Source organism: Sitophilus oryzae, unplaced genomic scaffold (assembly GCF_002938485.1).
Source record: "Sitophilus oryzae breed Bouriz unplaced genomic scaffold, Soryzae_2.0 scaffold_1440_pilon_pilon, whole genome shotgun sequence".
Taxonomy (NCBI): Eukaryota; Metazoa; Arthropoda; class Insecta; order Coleoptera; family Curculionidae; genus Sitophilus; species Sitophilus oryzae.
In genome coordinates this window covers 3,887,283-3,911,319 of record NW_022146105.1, presented here as the reverse complement: position 1 = coordinate 3,911,319, position 24,037 = coordinate 3,887,283, and the positions used below count along the sequence as shown (strand labels likewise).

The following is a 24,037-nucleotide window of genomic DNA, read 5'->3' as shown; positions in this document are numbered from 1 at the left end:
TCCTGAATTTCCAAATCTTGTTTTCTTTCATCGGGACGTTTTCTCTTTATGGGAACATGCACAGAGGGTCCATAAGAGGGTTGATTTGGAAAAATTTTAGGCACAGCATGTTCTGTATGTTTTGGACGTGACCTAGTTACAGTTAATATTGTTGGGAAAGAGAATGTAGACAGATCCTGAGGACTTATTATAATTGCTGCTACAAGGCACAGGCACAGAACAATCTCGCGGAATTTTTTATTTCACAAAGTAAAAATAAAGAAACGAAAACTGTTTTACATAAAAATACACGTCACTTACGTTGGTTTAACACTATACACTAACACTAACGCCTATTAATTATGTTTTTATATAAATTCCCCAACTTTTTCCTAGTCCGGACACACAGCCGGCATCGCCGGTGTTACTATAATTTTTACCGAAAGTATGGGTTTTTTCGCGGGTACGATGTTATGAATCGTATCTAGATATTTCACTATTCACTCAAGATTATTTAGTATAATTTTATTAGCATAGAAACGCGTAAAAAACACAGATTTGTTGCGAAACTAATGAAAACAATTGGTTTGTTTACGACTACTAATTCTGGACCACTTCGGTAGAACTGTCAAAACAGTCAGGCCTTGAATATGACGTTAGCCACGGTTTAACTTGATATAAAATGTCATTTTAACAGAACGTCAACGGTTTTTATAGACGTATCTGTTGAAAAGACAGTATAAACTACATATTAAAGTTTGCTACATATTCAACATATTCAGCAGAAACAGTAATTTTAGTAAACAAATTATAAAATTGGTAGGTTTTGTTGCACATTCTATAGGCGTGGTACATTTCAGTTGATTTCAACAAATTCCGGCCGCAGCGCTTCAACGGTAGAAATCAGAAATTATCAATATGTATTTCACGTCGCCGCGCGTCGTGTTGTGTTGTGACAGTTTCAAATATTAATAAAATTGCCGAAAAAATGTTAACGCGTAAAGTAGAGCGTTGATTAGGGCGTTGTTGGGTGCAATAACATTCAATAACTAAACTTTCCCGGATATTAATTAACTCTCCCGAAACAACATTTTATAGCTTCATAGTTTCTCACACCGATTTGATCAAAAGCAAAAATGGATTCAAGCAGTTCGACGAGTTGAAGTGAGTAAATAAAGTGCTCGTTATACCCGGTGCGTCTCAAAAGTGGCTCACCCCTATAACTTTTTTTATTTTTTTAGTTAAAAAAACGAGATTTGGTATGTTAGTATATGACATAAATCAGGATTGATTGACGCGTTCAATTGTTTTCGGTCACTTCCGGTTTAACCGGAAATTACTAAACTTTTGATTTTTAAATGACACCCCCAGGATTTTTTTACTTTATTCGATAGAAAATGTCACTCTGAATAGAATGACATATCATATGTCAACTTTCGACATTTTCGCATATGGTTTATTTGAAATTATAACTTGCGGTTCGTAACTAAAATTTGACTCGAAATACCAAGTGTGTGGTATCAAATTATTCGTAAAAAAATGCTTTTTCCAAATATGCTAATGAGCCATTTGAAAAAATTGAGATATGATTAAAAATACGATTTGAGCATTTTCTAACTGGCCAGGACAAGACACTAAAAACATTAGACCATCAAATATATTTTTCCAAGGCTCCTTGATGAAGAATTTCTGTTTTTAACATAGCCATGGCACTCTAGATTGAATTTTAAAATATAATTTTTTATTAAGCGAGAATGCCAAAAGTTGACATGAGAATGAGTTGACATATGAGAACATTCTATTCAAAATGTAATTTTCTATCGAATAAAGTAAAAAAATACCGAGGGTGCTATTTAAAAATCAAAAGTTGTAGTCATTTCCGGTGAAACAGGAAGTGACCAAAAACAATTGAATACACCAATCAATCCTAATTTATGTCATATACTAACATACCAAATCTCGTTTTTTTCTCTAAAAAAATAAAAAAGTTATAGGGGTGAGCCACTTTTGAGACGCACCCGGTATAATCAAAAAATTAAATAGACATATACTATGAGAGGATAAAATATAATTTGCAATATAAATGATATACTTTTTTAATCGACTAGTGATTAAATGTTTTATGAACATCTTCTAAAATTATAATTAGGTATCTTTAAAAAATTTCGTCATAGCAGAAATAGCTGCAATTATGCCCCACTAGCAAAACCGGTGATTAAAACTCTCGCTACCGTAGTTGAATTCATCTAAAAAGTTTTTTAACTGGAATATAAATTATAATACCGTATGATCGAGAAAAAACGGCGTCAGTGTTGGCTATGAAATTAAGATCGCTGTCATTTTATATGTAAATTTATATGGGAAATGTCATCGATAGTCATTTCCCAGCCAACTGGACGCCGTTTTTTTTTCGATCATACGGTACAAGTTAGACCTTCTGAAGATATCAAAATATATACCTACTTTTTTATTTTTACAATTTTCACAAATTATACTTCCTAACACTTTAGAATTATTAAATAATATTTTTTTTCGTATACTCGCTATTTAAACCGGTGTGTTTGTATATACTAGGTGTTATACGATATTCTCCGATGGTGGCAGCACCGGCGGAGAATGCTATATATAGTTTTTGATGACTTATGCATTTGGTGACAAACTATTTCTCCTTCCGTAAAAATTAAAGAAATTTGAACCTCTGTTGTTGTCATATTTTTCTCTCGTGAACCATCTTGTTTAGTAATGTTTAGCCAGTTTGAACTACCCTATACATTGTATTTTTTAAACGTAGAGATTTATAAACCGAAGATAGATCTTCGCAATTACTGATATGTGATACTATCAACTGATTTTTTTTCGAAGAACATATTCCACGAGTCAAGAAAGTGAACACGCCTCTCTGTATTGTGGCATCAACTAAATGGTCTGCACGATTATAATCTAATAATGCCAGCGTTCAACCTCTTATGCAATGAAGTAAATCCTTATTATCACTTCCTTAATGTTTACGTTTCATTATTCCCCTTTCAGCTGTGCAAACAGATTCCTTAAATGAAGTTTAGAAGTTGTTTGGGAAAGGGAACTGAGACGAGAGATTTTGCCTTTTTCCTAGGTCAGGTTTTGGAATTTAATCTTTTTGTTGTTGTATTCGATCTTCTCAAAATATATCATTTTTCTTATTTAAAAGTATCTGTCTCCTAAATCGATTAAATTGATTCCTTGAAATTAAACCTCTTTGTACAGTGAGGCATGCACTTGAAGAGGATTTCTAAATAAATCGAAAAAAACTAAACTCATAAACCACAGAAGATATACGAGAATTATTGCTACAAGTATCCTTCTATTAATCCTATTAATTAAAATAAGCGTCGGGCTCTTCTTAGAACTGGTAGCTGAAGAGTACTCGCGCTAAAAGCAGTTTAACTAGTACTGTTAAAATATAGTTATAATAAATCACCTGCGGCTTGACTCACGCGATGAGTACTGCCTGGGAGAAAAACTGCTTTAGTCGGAGCGTTCTGAAGAGCGCGAATCATCACGCAACCTGATTGCAGGCAAAATATTATCGTTCAACACCAATTAGTACTAATGGACGTTATCTAAGTACGTATCGGACTACTCCGGCTACTGGTTTCTCCGTACTGTCGATAATTCACTTAACTGTTCAAAGTTCTCGCATCCTAACAGCTAGAATTCAATTACTTTTTAGGTTTCGAAATAAAAGATATATACTTAACCGTAATATATCAACTAATATTCCAGAATAAGTCCAGAATAAATTTTTAACACACAATTTTTTTTACAATTTTCAAAAAATGCATACTTTCATAAACAATAGACGACCTTCAGAAAACGTTAACCTTTAGAAATATGAGAGATGTAGCACCCGAGCGATCTAGTAAACTATCTAGTCTAATTGAACCAGAACCGTTCTGGTTCCCAAGTGGAAACCAAGTTAAAGCAGAAATCAAAAACCTGGAAGACTCCATCCATAACCTGGCATGGGAATCCTCCAACGGTCTAAAGGTACGTTTAGGCTTGAGCACGCACGAGCTGAGCGTGCGCGCACGGCGTTCGTTCGCACTATCGGCTCCGTTTAAATTAAAAACTTATTTTTCGACGAATGAAGTAATCTACTTGTGCGCGCACAGCACAATTGTATTGATGAATATAATGGACGACCAAGAAATAGTCGCGGCTGCATTGATTGTTATGCACAGCTTAACAATGAAAATGAGCTAATAAAAAGAAGAAACATCGAAAACATCGTCGCTGGTGGCAAACCCAAATTTTTAGAAGTCGATATAATTTATTAAATAATTTAGTGTCCGACGAGGGCTTTGTTCAATATTAATTTTATTTACACGGTCTTGCCATGCGTATTTTTTTTGATTTTGAATAATACGAAGAATGTTTAACATCCTATAATATCGGCGATTTTTCATATTCTTAAATTAATAACAACGAAGATTCATTGGTCCACTCCATAATTTTATGAAGAAAACGAAAAAAAAATCACAGACACGCATGCACGCATGCAGAGAAAACAAATTGCCGGTGCAAACTGAGCGTTCGCGCACACATAAAATCCCTTTGAGCACGGGCCAAAAACCGACACCAGACGACTGACGTTCGCGGCTGCTCGCGCACAGACAGATTCAGAGTGAGCGTGCGCGCACGGCCGTTTACACTTGAGCATTCGCGAAGGATCAGTGCGTGCGTGCTCAAGTCTAAATGCACCATAAGGCACTTGAAGATATTGTTCAGGACTTGCGAGCTTGATTTAAGTAAGAACAATCTTGTCGGATTGTCACGGGATTTTTAACAGGACATTGTCTCCCCAATGAACACCTCAGTAGATTGAAGTTAAGAAACAACAGCGAAAGCAGATTCTGTGAGGATAATGGGGAAACGCCAGAATACCTCATCACTGAATGCGCCGCGACAATTCGTGACATAAACTTTGGTACGGCTGATATCGGAGATGGAGAACTAACCTCTGTAAAACCGTCTCAGATACTGGCTTCTGTCATAGCTCTGAGACTGTATGATGAGTAACACAATAGATCTATGATTTGATAGCCTCAAAAGAGTAATTTTTGCCAATTTTTCTCTAAAGTTGTGCATCCTGAAAGTAAATGTAAATATTTTTTCCATTCCTATAATTTTAAATAAAACATGTAGCTTATGGAAATGAAGGTTCATAGCCCATGCAATTTTAATGGGGAATTAAAAAAAGGAAAATATGAGGGTGGCACGATTTAAAAGAAGCCTTAAAGACGTTAGACTTTTTATTTCGGCTTAACCAATAAGTAAGCATAAGCTATGCATTTTGATTAGTTTTGGCACCCCCGATCTAAACCCACCGCCGATATAACTACGTATTCTCGACGCTCCCGAAGCAAAAATCAAAGTGCTCGCGGTTCGCCTCATGAATATACTTTATAATGCCGTTAAAGACGCCGGTGACTGTCAAAAGGGACTTGTTATGCATAAATCATACTTTTTGGTGTTTTTTCTTTAGAGCCGGGCGAAAATAGGATTTCGGATAAGCCCTGAATGTAAATGTCTTCGGGGAAAATTTTTCTCGCACACGCCTAGATATGTCGCGATCGCATAAATTCCAGGGGCGACATATTTTCTTAATCTCCTGATTATGCTTCGTGGTTTTTCCTTCTCCATGCCCGGAAATTGCCGTAAAAGTTTTAAGAAAAATCAAGAAGATTAAATTGAATACAACTTTCTCAGAAATATTACAGAATTTTGTACTTCCTAATCTACTCCAGTTTTTTCCTCTGCATCTAAGTCTATCGCAAATATCTTGGGATGTAGAATGTAGATTGAGTGGGAGGGGAGGTTAATCACTGCGCGCTTAAAGATATGTTAGGATAAAAAAAAATACAAAAATAAACTTATAGAGCTAGATCTGGTGGGTTTGGAGGACATGCAAACAATTTAGACCGAATTTTTGTATACTTCACTGAAAACTCTTGGAAAATGATTGAAATTTTGGTAAGAATATGTTCAAAGATTGTATAATAGCTGTAAATACCTGTAAATAGATTGTATGGGGGCGGGAACTTAGTCACCGCGACCTTATAGATCTATTGTGTTCCCCTTTCTTGAGTTATACAGGGTTTTGACAAAAGCCACCATCTGAGACGGTTTTCCAGAGGTTAGTTCTCTTTCTAGGGCTATCTCCGATATCAGTCGGAGGAACACCAAAGTTTATGGCACATGGTGTTCATTAAGGAGACACAATCCGGAGATTTCTTACTATTCTTACCCAAATCAAGGAAAATCTTTGATTTTTCTCGGTCGTAAATTCTGAGAAATTTCATCGAGTGTCCTAGATCGTTGGATTCCCATTCCAGGTTACGGATGTAGTCTTCCAGGTTCTTGAGTTCTGCTTTAAGTTGATTTTCACCTGGGAAACAGAACGGTTCTGTCCAGTTAGTGGGGTGTTCGTTCCTTTTCTTCCTAGATTGTTTGCTTTTTCACTCCCTTGATGGACTGGCACCCAGAGTAGGAGGACTTTATTTTCTTTGCCTAATTTATTTAGCTTCTCTAGACATTCTTTCACCAACTTTTTATTAACAAATCAATATTCACACAAATATCTTTCGATGGTTCCATATTAATACTAATTGATATCTTTCTAAACTGAAAATATTTGTATTCAATGCATATACAACTTTGAGCTTTAAAAAGGAAAAAAATCGCTTGATACTAAATCTGGTAAAGAAGAAGGTCAGTCTAAAGCAACACACAGCGATATTTTTGGATTTTTGAATTAAAATTCTGGGAAAATTGATGAAATATTGGGAGTGCTTTACCAAAAGACAAGTAAAGCTCTTTCAAAAGACAGAAAAATATACGGGGTGAGGTAATCTGAATATCTAGATCTCGATAAAACTAATATAAAAAATTATATTTTCTCTTTGATTTTGGTATGCTAGTATAATTTTCTTTGTATTATCTCTTTTTTTTAATTATACTGACTTTAAATTCGTTTTAATTGTATTAAAATCGGCGAATTAGTATGCACCGATCCAGTGAGTTAGGAATCGAAGGGCAATAAGGAGTAATTTTATTCGGTTCGAGATGCCAATTGTCGAGGTGTTTAAAATTTATCGGGGAAGAATGTCGGGACGTAGAAAAATCGACGAGAAAAAAATAGAGGACCTTAAGAGTAAAGGCTTGCGAACGGAGAGAGGCCGTTCCCTGTAATTTTCCCTTAAAATAATTCCGTGCGACGAATTTTTATTCGCAAGGGTCGTGTTTTAAGTTCAAGGGGTGTAAATGTAAGAGGCTAATGTCTTTACGCAGTGCGAAGGGCCGATCAGGAGGAAATTTGCAAGTATGATTTTTTTTCTCGCAGCGCCAGCCTGATTATGCTTTAAAACAGTGGATGTTTCGCTGCTCCCCTTCTGGTAGCTGCGCCCATCCAGTCAAAGTACTAGCAATAATTTGCTACGCCGCTGTGACAGCTTGTACTATCGTGAAGTCGATTTGTTTTCGATCCCCCCGTACTTTTGTCTCGTTACTTTTTGGGAAAACGGTGTCTGTTTTAATTATATACCTTTTAAATTAAAATTAAAACCTTTAATCATTTAAGTTTAAAATTTTACCTATAGTTTTTACTGTTAAGTAAAGTATTTGTAGTATTGACTGTGTGCATGCTCTAAACATATTGGGCTAGTGTGGTTAGGTTAGGTTAGTACCTATTACGTTATTTTACGGGAGGGAGTTGGTCAAAAAATGCCTAGAGAAGCTGAACAAATTAGGCAAAGAAAATAAAGTCCTCCTACTCTGGGTGCCAGCTCATCAAGGGATAGAAGGCAATGAAAAAACAAACATCTAGCTAGAAACTTACGACCGAGAAAAATCAACGATTTTCCTTGTTAGAACACTCTTCGGATTGTCACTGCATTTTTAACAGGACACTGTCTCCTCAACGAACACCTCAGTAAGAAAGAACGACGAATGCAGATTCTGTGGGGAAAATGGGGAAACACCAGAACATCTCATCAGTGCGTGCGCCGAGACGGCAGCCATTCGTGTCATAAACTTTTCTGCGACTGATATCGGAGTTGGAGAACTAGCCTCTGTGAAGCCGTCTTAGATACTGGCTTGATGAGTTATAACTCGTTATAACTCAACGGGGACACAATAGATCTGTAAGGTCGCGGTTATTAACCATCTTCCCATACATTCCACATTGTATTCTACGGGGGTCACAAGTCACAAGGGTAAAGAAATTGCAAATGAAATGGCCAAACAAGACTCATCAGTGCCATTCATAGACCCAGAATTGTTCTGCGGCGTTACCAAAGCAGTCACAAGAATGGCGAAAACTTTCATAGTCTTCTTCTCGGCAAACTCAATAAGCTCGATAAGGACTGCAGAATGTACCCTAAGGATCAGAAGGGGACCACAACAGATTTGAAAACATCGCAGTGGCCCGATAGCCATCTCGAAGAATCTGCTATACATATGGACAGAAATTATACTCTTCGTCATTAGGTTTAAAGGAAAAATCTATAAAATAAAAATGTACAGTTTTCAAAAAAAAATCTTTATCAATATAATCGGATTAAGCAATGATCTAATTTGTTCTCCAGACAGTCAACAGATAAATAAAACTCATTGAGAGCTTCCTTCCATCGTGAAAACCAGTCTGGTAGAGGCTTGTGGCCGAAGAAGCGTTAAAATTTACATCAATTAAAATTTAAATACGATCAGCCCCACTGGTTTCACTTTAGAAACGAAATTTTCCGGTCTCGCGACCGATGCTGTAGCTGATTTAATATATTTTTCTTTGCATTTTTTATGAAAAACCTTCGTACCGAAAGAGTAGTCTGCAAGATGACATATAAGGAGAGGACAGCTAATCATTTCAAACCGAGCTAGTTTTTTAAACAAAAACTTTGTTTACTGGTTTTCTGGATTTTTGTTAACTTACTTAATCTTTTTTAGTTTCTGTTATTAGACTCTGTAAAAAATGGGTTGGAATTTACTTATTGTGGTATTTAAAGAGACATTTTTTTCTTTATTTGCTATTAAAAGGAAAATTTTTGTATATTCAGAATAATATACACCTTTGAAAGCTTAGGTACTTTGGCTTTGTAAGAAAATTATTTTTTTGGACCCTTGTTTTTTGGGACCTTCTGGACATATTTTTCATGATGAAAAATGTCCCCTATGTCCATTACTGTTCTTGTAAGACTATAATGGCCTATATTTTCTAATTCTACGCCTTTTAATTAGTAAATAACAGTAGTTTTAACGAAATCGGTGACATGACGAAAATCGACAATTTTCGTGACTGAAAAAGTCGAAAAAATGTCCATTTTTATCTATTTTTTACATATCTTCAAAGACCTTAGAAAAATAGTAACCATAGCCATAAAATTATGAAAATTTCAGCATTTGTAGGAAATTTTATGTAGATTCATAATTAACCGAAAAAAGTCCAGGAATTCTCCATTTTTTGGCTATTTTTTACATATTTCCAAAAGCCTTAGAAACATACTAAGCATAGTCATAAAATTACGCAAATTTCAGTATTTGTAGGAAATTTTATGTAGATTCATAATTTAACCTGGGTACCTTATGGCTTTGTGAGAAAATTTCTTTTGGACCCTTCTTAACAAAAATAGCAACCATAGTGATCAAATTATGAAAATTTCGGGATTTATAGGAATAAATTATATTCCCATTAAAATCAAATGCGCAAGAAAATTCTACTATTTAAAACATCCACGTGCTAAACGTCTATATATTACGTGGAGAACTGCCTTAAATGTAAATGAGCAACAAGTGGCCAAAGGGCCTTCTTTGTGCGGCGGTAACTTGTTTATTCTATACCTGAACATTAATTTGCACCTAGTGATGATAAATTGAATAATGGGGAAATGGAATGTATACAAAGGACTGACAGCTGATGACAGATATTCCTTTAAGTCTTGAAATGATCTTTTGGGGGATAATTGTTTCGTTTTCGAGATAATAAGTATTTTATAGGCTGATATGTATTCTTCATCAGTAATTATGATAAGGACAGAGTTATTTCAAATCTTCAACTAAAAGTATTCCTAATTACTCTTTGAGATTCAATACAAAAGGTAATAGTCAAGGACTGATTTTGGTCCTTCTGAGCACCCATGTCACCGGTAGTACGTGAAATCGAAATTATGATAAAGACAGAATTGTTATTTCAAATCTTCTTCAGCTGCAGGTGGTTTATCTTTGAATATCAATCCAGGATTTTTTCTAGGTAATAGTTAAGGAGTGATTTTGGTCCTTTTGAGGCCGTCATGTCACTTGTTGATCGCACCATTGCTACACTTACCGGTAATACGGGAAAGCCTGCGGCATGTGAAGGTCCATGGGCGCCGCTGGATGGTGAGCCGCTCCATACCCGTGGGACTCCCCCGTCTGCATGATGGAGGCGGCAGCGGCCGCGTGGTGACCCAGCACAGCCGCCCAAGGCGACGTGCCAAAACCGCCCGGATGATCCAGCTCGAGGCCGCGACAAGAACTCACAGAGGCACTAGAGTGCATGCATGCACAGGCCACAACTTGCACCACAGCTCGGCACCACTAGTCCCGTTGCGACATAACGCTGCTGACTATCATCATCACCACACACGTGTACATTCGGCAGATCGTGTTACGGCGACCGCGGACTCACGGCCATTGATGTGCCGCTCGCTGGCACTCAATGAGCCTACCGGTGGGGGCGGAGCCACTACCAGTGGCCGTCGTCACGTGACATGCCCGCCCATTGAGGGACGCCCACGGGCGGATCGAGCCGGCGCGGCTCTCGCATCGTCCGAATCTTGCTTTTCCCCATGCATAATATGTTTGGCTATGAGTCTCCTTTCTTTGTCGGGTTTGGTTTTTTCCTCGGATGGAAGACATACTTAATTTGGCTTTTAGAATAATATTAGTGATTTTGACTGTGCTTATTTACTAGGATTTGGGCCATATACATATTCTGTATTTTTGTTTGTTCGTCGTGGTTATTTTTTTCCTGGACAGGAGGCATTTTTAATTTGGCTTTTAATGTGATATTTATTTTTTTACTTTGTTTATTTACTGGTTCTGGGGCAAGTATTTTTCTATGAAATAGTTGACTTTAAAAGACAACATTCGTACATACATGTAGGTATTGAAAAATTGGTCATTTTTGGCTATATATGCTACACATTTTCTGGTCAGGGAATTATTAAAATAATTCAGAAAATTATTATATATTATTTGTAGAAAATTTTATATATGTTCAGAATATACACACCTTTGGAAGCTTAGGTACTTTGGTTTTGTGAGAAAAGAAATTTTTTGAATCCTTGTTTTTGAGCTATTTTTGATGATGGTTTAAACTTTCCTTACATCCATTACTGTTCTCGTAAGACCCTAAGGGCTTATATTTTTTAAATATACGTCTTTTAATTAGTAAATAACAGCTGTTTTATCAAAATCGGTGACATGACGAAACTTCGTATGTTAAAAAAAACAGTGAGAAAATAAATTTTTTGAACCCTCGTTTTTCAGTTATTTTTGATAATGGTTTAAACTTTCCTTACATTCATTACTGTTCTCGTAAGACTATATTTTCTAAATCCACGCCTATTAATTAGTAAATAACAGCAGTTTTAACAAAATCGGTGACATGACGAAAATCGACAATTTTCATGACTATGTGTATGGAAAAAAGTCGAAAAAATAACCAATTTTTGTAAATAGTAAACATAGCCATACCATTATGAAAATCTCAGCATTTGTAGGAAATTTTATGTAGATTTAGAATACCTTTATAAACCTTGGAGGGTTTTAGATACCTTGGTTTTGCGAAAAAATAATTTTTTGAACCCTTGTGTTTCAGCTATTTTTGATGATAGTTTAAACTTCCCCTACATCTATTGCTGTTTTTGTAAGACTACTATGGTCTATATTTTCTTAATCGACACATTTTAGTGAGTAAATTTGTTGTGATAGTGATTAAATTTGATATTGACTTGATCAAAATCGCCAATTTTCATGACTGTATGTATAGAAAAAGCCGAAAAAGTGCCAATTTTTGGTTATTTGTTTCACATTTTCAAAGGCCTTAGAAAAATAGTAAATATATCCATAAAATTATGAGCCATTAAATATCTATTAAATTTCAGCATTTGTGGTAAATTTTATGTAGATTCAGAGAAAAATATACACCTTTGAAAGCTTAGGTATCTTGACTTTGTGAGAAATGTGAAAAAGTGAGGACGAAGTGCTTTGAGTTAGGGGAAATATATTTTTCGAAACGTCTGTTTCAGAACGATTTTAGTCATTTTATCATTTATGTCTAATCATTAAAAACGCTTCGTATATAGGAAGCTCTTCTTCGATAAGTTAGATTTATAAGGCTCTTAAAAATTTTAATAGTCCTATCTCTGCACCCACTGAAAGAAACAGAATTTAAAGATTAACATCCTTTCTATCGAGTTATTGCTAGAAACCCAGCTATAATTAAGATGAAGTTATCGCATACTAAACACTTCTTAACTAAGTCCATGGCGATCTGAAATGAATGCGGTTGATCAAGAGAGAAGCGCAGAAAAACAATTGTAAAGTAGGCTCCAGCCAAGCGTTAAATTAACACCGGAAAATATCGATGTTCCTGTGATATATGGAGGCACTTAAGTTCACTTTCGGTGTTTTTTACCTAGCTCTGTGATTCTTGTGCGATTGTTTCAAGCTTTATTGTCTCTGAAGTTCCTTTCATTCGATTTAAATAGATTTTTGAATAGAACAATATATGCTGCGTCTTTAAATACAAACAACAGTATTTTTAAGTTGATTTTTGACATAATTTCTAATAATACAAACTTCTTCAATTCAATTTTATTCAAAGTCGTTTTTTAAATTACATCCAAGAGTTCATTCATGAGTAGCCTAGCTAGCTTGGCTCGGTGTTGAACCAAAACAAAGAATTATGAATGAACTATCCGACGATGATCTTCTCTCAGACGCACCTTGTTATATAAAAATTATATGCCAGCAGTATATGGAAATGTGTCCTGTGTCCGTCAGATGCGTCAGACGATATATCCGTGGTTTATGAGAGAGTTGCCATCAAGATAGTAGCCATCTTTTTGGTCGTTTCCCGTGTATATATCGTTTCACCTTCCGACGTTAGGTTTTACTTTTTAAATATTTATTGCCAAGGCAAGATTCATGTCGTTTTAAACAGAAAAAGCATATTTGTTTTTTTTTAATCTTTAATGTTTGAAAGAAGAGCTTTTTTTAAAAATAAATGGTTAACGAAAGAGAACGTGTATGTCTACTCTTTAAAAAAATATATAATTAATAATTTGAAACAACTAAAACCATACTTGTATGCAGAATTTTATATTCTTTTAGAATATGTCTTACATACCTTACACGCCTTGGAAAAAAATCTGAAATATTACTAGTTTTAAGGGAGAGATATCTGTATTTTAGCAAATCTTGTATTAAAGCTTGTGCAAGATAAATTATATGTTTGCCTTTAAATAGAAATATTAGCAGTGATCTGAAACAACTAAAACCGTACCTGTCGTATGCAGAATTTTATATTCTTTTAGAATATGTCTTACTTCCCTTACACGCCTTGGAAAAAAATCTGAAATATTACTAGTTTTAAGGGAGAGATATCTGTATTTTAGCAAATCTTGTATTAAAGCTTGTGCAAGATAAATTATATGTTTTCCGTTTAAATAAAAATATTAGCAATAATCTGAAACAACTAATACCGTACCTGTCGTATGCAGAATTTTATATTCTTTTAGAATATGTCATACTTACCTTACACGCCTTGGAAACAAAAATCTGAAATATTACTAGTTTTAAAGGAGAGACATCTGTATTTCAGCAAATCTTGTATTAAAGCTTGTGCAAGACAAATTATATGTTTTCCGTTTAAATAAAAATATTAGCAATAATCTGAAACAACTAATACCGTACCTGTCGTATGCAGAATTTTATATTCTTTTAGAATATGTCTTACTTACCTTAATGCCTTGAAAAAAAAAAAAATTGAAATATTACTAGTTTTAAGGGACAGACATCTGTATTTCAGCAAATCTTGTCTTAAAGCTTGTGCAAGAGAAATTATATGTTTGCCTTTAAATAGAAATATTAGCAGCATCTGGAACAACTAAAACCGTACCTGTCATGCAGAATTTTTATATTCTTTTTAGAATATGTCCTACTTCCCTTACACGCCTTGGAAAAAAATCTGAAATATTACTAGTTTTAAGGGAGAGATATTCGTATTTTAGCAAATCTTGTATTAAAGCTTGTGCAAGATAAATTATATGTTTTCCGTTTAAATAAAAATATTAGCAATAATCTTGAAACAACTAATACCGTACCTGTCGTATGCAGAATTTATTCTTTTTAGAATATGTCATACTTACCTTTACACGCCTTGGAAACAAAAATCTGAAATATTACTAGTTTTAAAGGAGAGACATCTGTATTTCAGCAAATCTTGTATTAAAGCTTGTGCAAGACAAATTATAAGGTGTTTTCCGTTTCAATAAAAATATTAGCAATAATCTGAAACAACTAATACCGTACCTGTCGTATGAATTTTATATTCTTTTTTAGAATATGCTCCATTTAATTTACACGCCTTGAAAAAAATCTGAAATATTACTAGTTTTAAGGACAGACATCTGTATTTCAGCAAATCTTGTCTTAAAGCTTGTGCAAGAGAAATTATATGTTTGCCTTTAAATAGAAATATTAGCAGTGATCTTGAAACAACTAAACCGTACCTGTCGTATGCAGAATTTTATATTCTTTTAGAATATGTCCTACTTCCTTACACGCCTTGGAAAAATCTGAAATATTACTAGTTTTAAGGGAGAGAGATAGAGTCTGTATTTTAGCAAATCTTGTATTAAAGCTTGTGCAAGATAAATTATATGTTTTCCTGTTTAAATAAAAAATATTAGCAATAATCTGAAACAACTAAATACCGTACCTGTCGTATGCAGACTTTATATTTCCTTTAGAATATGTCATACTTACCTACACGCCTTGGAAACAAAAATCTGAAATATTACTTCAGTTTTAAAGGAGAGACATCTTATTTCAGCAAATCTTGTATTAAAGCTTGTGCAAGACAAATTATATGTTTTCCGTTTAAATAAAAATATTATAATAATCTGAAACAACTAATACCGTACCTGTCGTATGCAGAATTTTATATTCTTTTTAGAATATGTCCTACTTCCCTTACACGCCTTGGAAAAAATCTGAAATATTACTAGTTTTAAGGAGAGATATCTGTATTTTAGCAAATTCATTAAAGCTTGTGCAAGATAAATTATATGTTTTCCGTTTAAATAAAAATATTAGCAATAATCTGAAACAACTATACCGTACCTGTCGTATGCAGAATTTATATTCTTTAGAAATATGTCATACTTACCTTACACGCCTTGAAAAATCTGAAATATTACTAGTTTTGTTGAGAGACATCTGTATTTCAGCAAATCTTGTATTAAAGCTTGTGCAAGACAAATTATATGTTTTCCGTTTCAATAAAATATTACAATAATCTGAAACAACTACTGTACCTGTCGTGTATGCAGAATTTTATATTCTTTTAGAATATGTCTCTACTTACCTTACACGCCTTGAAAAAAAAATCTGAAATATTACTAGTTTTAAGGACAGACATCTGTATTTCAGCAAATCTTGTCTTAAAGCTTGTGCAAGAGAAATTATATGTTTGCTCTCTAAATAGAAATATTAGCAGTGATCTGAAACAACTAAAACCGTACCTAATGTATGCAGAATTTTATTTTTTAGAATATGTCTTACTTCCCTTACACGCCTTGGAAAAAAAATCTGCATTACTAGTTTTAAGGGAGAGATATCTGTATTTTAGCAAATCTTGTATTAAAGCTTGTGCAAGATAAATATATGTTTTCCGTTTAAATAAAAATATTAGCAATAATCTGAACAACTAATACCGTACCTGTCGTATGCAGAATTTCATTCTTTTAGAATATGTCTTACTTTACCTACACGCCTTGAAAAAAATCTGAAATATTACTAGTTTTAAGGGACAGACATCTGTATTTCAGCAAATCTTGTCTTAAAGCTTGTGCAAGAGAAATTATATGTTTTAAATAGAAATATTAGCAGTGATCTGAAACAACTAAACCGTACCTGTCGTATGCAGAATTTTATATTCTTTTTAGAATATGTCCTACTTCCCTTTACACGCCTTGGAAAAAAATCTGAAATATTAATAGTTTTTAAGGGAGAGATATCTTATTTTAGCAAATCTTGTATTAAAGCTTGTGCAAGATAAATTATATGTTTTCCGTTTAAATAAAAAATATTAGCAATAATCTGAAACAACTAATACCGTACCTGTCGTATGCTGCAGAATTTTATATTCTTTTAGTATGTCATACTTACCTTTACACGCCTGAAACAAAAAATCTGAAATATTACTAGTTTTAAAGGAGAGACATCTGTATTTCAGCAAATCTTGTATTAAAGCTTGTGCAAGACAAATTATATGTTTTCCGTTTAAATAAAAATATTAGCAATAATCTGAAACAACTAATACCGTACCTGTCGTATGCAGAATTTTATATTCTTTTAGAATATGTCTTACTTACCTTACACGCCTTGGAAAAAAAAAATCTGAAATATTACTAGTTTTAAGGGACAGACATCTGTATTTCAGCAAATCTTGTCTTAAAGCTTGTGCAAGAGAAATTATATGTTTGCCTTTAAATAGAAATATTAGCAGTGATCTGAAACAACTAAAACCGTACCTGTCGTATGCAGAATTTTATATTCTTTTAGAATATGTCTTACTTCCCTTACACGCCTTGGAAAACAAATCTGACCTAACTGAAATATTACTAGTTTTAAGGGAGAGATATCTGTATTTCAGCAAATCTTGTATTAAAGCTTGTGCAAGAGAAATTATATGTTTGCCTTTTAAATAAAAATATTAGCAATAATCTGAAACAATTAATAATACCGTACCTGCCGTATGCAGAATTTTATATGCTTTTAGAATATGTATTACATACCTTACACGCCTTGGAAAAAAAATCTGAAATATTACTTTTACGTTTATCGTTTAAAAAATATATTAATAATAATCTGAAATACTTGAAATTAGCAAAGCATAGGTAAAATATTTTGTAATTTTAGGATATTTATGCTTCTAAACGAATTATACAAATTTTAAAAATATTAATATTAATTTTTAATAAATAAAAATATTAATTTAAATTTTTAATAAATATTAAAAACGACCTTTAAGTATATGTCTTATTAAAAGTCAAATAAATAAGTTAATTACAAAGTGTTTGTCATAAGCTAGAGCTGAGTAGGACAGGAATAAACATCTCTGAAAGGAGATAAGAAACTTGTTACACCTACGTAAAATAGTATTTCTATTCAAAAGCATAGTTTGTAAAATCATATTGGTCACCCATTCTTTTCTCTTGGACTATTAAAGCTACATTTTAATTAATACAGTAATACTTTACAGAGAGGCATTTTAATTATGTATTTTCATCGTAACAAGAAAAAGAGTCTTTTAATAATAATATACTTTTACTATGATGGTTACTCTCTAATTTTTCCTGCATTTTATGAATGAAACCAGGTCTAAAAGGAGATAAAAATAAACTTGTACGGTTTTCTCAGACTTCTGTGCGCGTTTTCTAAGGCCCTTATCGTGTCATCTTTGAAAGTAAAATAACGAGGCTTCCACAGCCATGTTTACTATCATTAAATTAGCCGTAATATTTTTAAACTGCTCATTTAATTAGACGAATACGTTAAATTGCGTTCGCATTTTAATGTGGGAGAAGGATTTATCTCATTTAAACACAGTTATTTTTACTTTTATAAAAATAACAGCAGATTAAATATTAGCAGATAAAATATTTCAGCACTTAAAAATTACGAAGACGCTTCTTGAACTGTTTCTTATCTAACGAATACGTCCTGAGGGTGAAACAGACCTAATAAAAGTGCACTAGCACGAATAGTAAATGAGTCACTCCCATCAGGGAACCCCATCCCCCAAATATAGGTCAGTGGATTATTGTGGGATAGGATAAAGTCATACAGATGCAGGAACATTCCCTAGGGATCTTTATCGGTGTTCCACATTTACACAGCGAATATTTTTTACCATATACACTCAGATGCAAAAAACGCAACGGAGAAATTTTTGGTCAGATTTAAACTTATATTTTTGTTATTTTTAGCTTTATTTTCATGAACAATTTATCAAGCTGTATATAATTATATCACCTTTTATTCGTAAACTCAGTTTTTATAAACTTTAGTATTTGGTTTATTATACAGGGTTAATCGAGGGGTTGTTTTTGACCCTAACTTTTAAACACCCTGTGCAGTAATTTCGTGTGTAAATTTTCCTAAAATATAATTTTCTGGTCAGAACCATGTCTGAGCATTTTGATTTTTGGATCATGTTAATACATGCCTTGGTTAATTTTTAAGAGCAAAACAATTTGCAATTTTTTCAATTATCACTTCTTTTTGAAGTTATTTTTCAATATGACAAGGCGCTTTGGAGATTATTGTGAACTATATACTACGATGAACTGTCCAGCATGTTCGACAGATCTGAATCCTATAGAACACGTTTAGAAAATGCTTGGCAGGAGGGTTGGAGGTCGCGAAGCAGTACCAGCTTCATTAAATGAACTTCGCTTGGTCCTAAAGAAGAATGGGAAAACATAACGCAATATGATATATGCAGCCTCAGTGACAGTATGAACACAGAAAAAAAAACTTGTCTAGATTAGATAAAATACTTAAGCACTATAGGGACAGACAAAACCTCATTTACCGTATCTAAATATTTTGACTAGAATTTCTCTCCTATATTAGAAGAATTAATAACCATTTTTGTGTTTGAAATAAAGTCGTTACTTTTTTCAAATAAAATATTATGTACTATACAAAAGACAATTTAGTAGTTGAAAACAGATGAAAAATATAGTTGTGTGTGATAAACAAACGTTTTATCAAAAAATAGGTACATAGGAAGAAGTACTAATTTAGAAAAATCGCATATTGTAGTAAATACTTTTATTTTATCAAATACAAAATAAACGTGCTGGTGTATATAATATCTTGACGTGAGGGAACTAATTTACCACCTACATTAGAAAAGTTTTTTACAAAACCAACAAAGGGAATTTGCTAGGGTAGATAAGCACACATGCGTACTTAGAGAAAATTCTTATGTAGATTCAGGGTTTATGGTTATCCTTCAGCAACTTTTAAGCGAGGGAGCTGCCATGCCACCGTCCTGCTGATTTTTCCTTTCATATACTTATTGTTGGCAAAATATAAGCCAGTAATTGCATTACAATGCTAGCTCTAGCGCCTAAAAAATTAAATACAAAATTATTGAATCTCGGATACTTCTGTTACTTTATAGATAATATTACCTGAAGAAATATCATCTGTCAAATCGTTTAGTAGTTTCCTTATTGCGTTGTCTTTAGAAAAGTTGCGATATTGCATATTCTATTTGAATAAATTCCCATAAAATAAATAATTTTCCATCTGGAAATAATTTACTATTATACATATATTATTATACAAAGTTATCTGAAAATTTATTCCAGTAATTTCAGGGATGATTTTATCTAAAAAACATGAAAATTTCTGTATGGGCGGCTATTGATAATATTATGATTGGTGTATAAATAAATAAATGATTGATTTAACTATTATGTTTATAAATGTTCTTATTATTAGAACCATTGATATGTTGTATAAACCTGCCTTTAAATTTACCAAAAGATAGAATTCATGAATTTTGCATTTATCGTTTTATGTTGCATTAGTCTTAAAATTATAATAATTGTCTGAATAAAATTGGAAATTACTTACCCACAAAATCGTTCATGATTTCTTCGAGATCTCACTCAATCAATAATCTTGTTTTTCATCCATTATTACCTAATTGCACATTTGACACAGTAAAATCAAAGTCTAAATACTTGACTGGTTGTTTCTATATATTGTAATATATATATATTTTGGTAAAACAATCGAGAATTTCTTCACAAAATTAACTAAACATTTAAGACGATGCGAACGCTGCTATGCGATGGTTAGGTGGAAATAAATGACGCAGTACCTAAAATCTTGACGAAAGGGCTGAAAGAAGTTACGATCTGTTTTAATTATATTTTTTGTTAAGCGTAAAAATAAATAGTCTCTATTATTCCGTATCACTATCTGGGGTAGCTAAGAACCTTGTCTAATTCAAACATTAATTTGTTAATATAACAAATTATTTTCTCGGACACATAAGTTATGTTTTTTAGATTGCTAGCGTACTTTAAAACTTATTTAAGTTAAATAATTTCACAAACGCTCGTCTACAAGTTTTTTGATTGTTTTAAACAAAATAATGTCTTACTTTAATAAAACATTGTGTTGAAACACAAACGGTATAAAATAAATTTGAGTCAAATAAAAAAGTTTTCTGTCAGGCCTACATAAAAAAGAAAATAGTACTAAACAACTCTTGTTTTAAAAGTAATTAGGTCCTATTTCGTTAAACTACACTATTAAAATTATTAAACATAAACAAACGATTTATGTGTTTATAATAATTAGTAAGTTGTATAATCTAATTCAAATAAAGTTTAATTTGAGCGAGAAAATATTGTGTTAGAAGAAAAAAATTATTCTTGTGTATAATTGGTATAATGTATCTTGTAAATTTGACTACTGCTTTATCTGAATCCAAAAAAATACACATATACTTCAATAAATTACTCATCAGATAATAAATCTTATTTAATTACGCCAAGTTATTTTTTTCTGTGAACGGACGTATACAAGCAGCCAAGGGTGGCAATACAAAGTGTGGGTATATTTTACAGTTTTTTTTTCTGTTTGTGTTCTTGATTGTTTCATTATGTTTTCTTTAATATTGTTAGTTCTGTTATCGTTATTAATGTTTATTAAAACCGGGAATCTGTATCGTTAGTCTTTAACGTTTTTTTTTTAAATTTAGTATTCAATGCAGTGTAATATGACGTTACGACAATAGTCATCAAAACCATCTCGTTATATTAAAAAATTACATGAAAAAGTAAAGATAATTTAAAAAATTGCAAATTGATCGTTCTGAGTTCATTTCGCTCTTAAAAAATAATCAAAGCTTGTATTGATATGAATCAAAAAACAAAATGCTCAGGAGTCATGGTTCTGACCTTAAAATTAGGAAAATTTACAGACGAAATTACTGCACAGGGTGTTTTAAAGTTAGGCTAAAAAACATTGGCGTCGCCAGATATTTTTTTCCAGGGGGGGGAAAAGAAACTTTTTTTGGGCCAGCACTGGGACCAGGTTTTATTCTGGTTGACCAGATAATTTACCATATCATAGTTGTTGATTATATTTTCTGGACATTGCGCGGGTGGGCCATTAGTGGGCCCAAGCTAATCCAGGGTGGGCCATGGCCCACCCTGCCCCCCTCTGGCGACGCCACTGCTAAAAAACATCCCCTCGATTAACCCTGTAGAATATGCCAAATACTAAAGTTTATAAAAAGCTGAGTTTACGAATTAAATTTGATATAATTATATACAACTTGCTAAAAAATCATGAAAATAGGGCTAAAAATAACAAAAATATAACACTTTAAATTTGACCAAAAAATTTCTCTGTTGCGTTTTTTTGCATCTGAGTGTATTTTTGTATTTTTTTAAGACGTAGGTACACAAGAGGTAATATAATTGTTATTCGTTGGATCCTCGACTATCTCGAGGACCTTTCTTCGCCGTAAAAACCAAGATGGCGGCACATAAAAATGTAAATTCGATGGGCCATCGTTAGATTGGACTTCCGGTGGCAGTGACACACGGCCGTACCTCGGTACCGAGAACAGAACCGCCAGTAGTTCCATGCGAGCTTGTGTGACACGTACGTATCAGATTAGTATTCATGGGGCGTCCCTTTGACCCGACGGTCCCCTATTACCTCTCGTGATGATTTTACCCTTACGGAAAAAAGGGGCAGAGACAGACAAACGTCAGCTTTTTCTATTATTTCGTTACCTACCGTTTCGTTGGGGGTTGTTCTAGGTTGTAATAATTTAGAGGAATCGCCACTATAATTTAATAGATGATAACATTTTAGATATTTTGCTTATTTGTTTTATTATTATATCGTAATAATATAATAATTTTTATTTTCGTTTTAGGTTATTTATGGATTTTCTATATAAAAATTAAATTAAGAGACAGGATTTATTTTTTCTCATGTTGTCATTATACAGAGTGAATCTTAAACAAGTGTATTTTTTTGTTATTTGAAAAACGGTAAATAGAAAATATGTTTCTTCTATCCAGGGCCGGACTTAACGAAGTTGCCGCCCCTTAACATTTTTTTTAATTAAAAAAATTACGGATATAAAAAACATTTCTTTGAATACAGGACCAACAACAGAATAGACCGACAGAACAGATCAACACAGAACATAAAATAAATATTAAAATATTCATATAAAATGACAACAAACGAACAACAAAACTATAAGGTTTGCTTATATGCCTATAAAGGTTTCCTACGTACTTTTTTGTTCGCAAAATTATCAATTACTTCATCGTAATTGATAGTTTTTAAAAGGTCGGACTCAATATGTAAAACTGCCAAATGATTTAGACGTTCTGTTTCCATAGTGGACCGTAAATAAGTTTTAATACGTTTCAATGCAGAAAACCAGCGTTCAGCAGAACAGTTAGTAATAAACATGTGAAGATTCTTAATGCTATGAAAGTATTTGGAAACAGATCTTGAGCGTTTTTTTCATAAATTACTTTAAGAAGCTCTCTAGCAGATGGTTTTGCTGACTTTTGATGCATTTTATAAATTCACGAAAATGTATTAATTCATTAGGCATTGACTCATCTAAATCATTTGGATAACAGGTTATTAAATGTCTGGACTTATCGGTAATGTCGTCAATACTTAAGTAGATAAATCACCGGGCCTAGTTGGCCTAGGACTAAGTCCGGCACTGCTTCTATCGAGATCTAACAGCATTGAAAATATATGCACTTATTTAAGACTACCCCTATGTAATGGACAGGGACAGATCTCACTTATTATATTACATACTGGGGTCTATAAAAAAAGGACAGGTCCGCCTCTGGTAATAGTGTACAGAGTCCGACAATAATGGATCGGGCATCTGTAGCTCCTATAATAAAAAACTTATAGTTTTGTTTAAGTGCACACTTAAAGTATGTATGAGGACGTATTTCAGGAAAATATTTTAACTTCTACAGGTGCTTTGCTATATATATAGTAGTCTTAAACAATACAGGGTGTTCAAAATTTTATGCTAAACTTTTTTAAAATACAAACCAATTTTAAATACAAAAAATGTTCATTTGAAAAACGAGGAACTTTTTAAAATTTTATATTTTAGAAACTTTGGCATATAATTTTGAACACCCTGTATGGTTTAAGATTATGATATTTATAGCAAAGAAAGTACAGACCAATTATAATAATTACCTAGTATAGTTTTGATTTCAGGACATTTCTTGTATTTTTAACAATGTTTTTTTTTAAAAGGCTGAAAAAAATGTTTTTATTTATTTATTATTATCTCTTAAACAATCGAAACAAATTTAATAATATTTTAGGATTATGTAAAGTGATCAAAAATACAATAATATACAGGGTACCTAAGTTTTTATTATAGGTGCTACAGATGTCCGACGCACTATTGCTGGACCCTGTATATGTTTGGGTGTAACTTAACGGACTGGCAAAAGTAGTTAGTTGCGTTTCACATGCATTTAAATGCATACAGAGTGCATTTAATTGATGATCTAAGGTAACAATGAATACAAATTCGGTAGATATGTTAAGCAGTTCTCGGTAGACATGTTGGAAGAAGCGTGTCAACGGTGGATCAGTAGAATGGTTACCTAAGTGAAAATTGAGGAATACTAAATAAAACACAGTA

The 24,037-nt window shown here is 33.1% G+C and overlaps 1 protein-coding gene across 2 annotated transcripts in view; it reads right to left on the bottom strand.

The window, feature by feature from the left end:
- LOC115876835 (protein trachealess) overlaps positions 1-10,665 on the bottom strand; it is a 139,409-nt gene extending 128,744 nt beyond the window's left edge. For both annotated transcript variants that reach the window (XM_030892811.1, XM_030892812.1), the window contains exon 1: positions 10,334-10,665. In XM_030892811.1, the coding sequence (XP_030748671.1) occupies positions 10,334-10,545 (212 nt within the window). In that variant the 5' untranslated portion in view covers positions 10,546-10,665. The remainder of the gene's footprint in view (positions 1-10,333) is intronic.
- Positions 10,666-24,037: the final 13,372 nt, after the last annotated feature.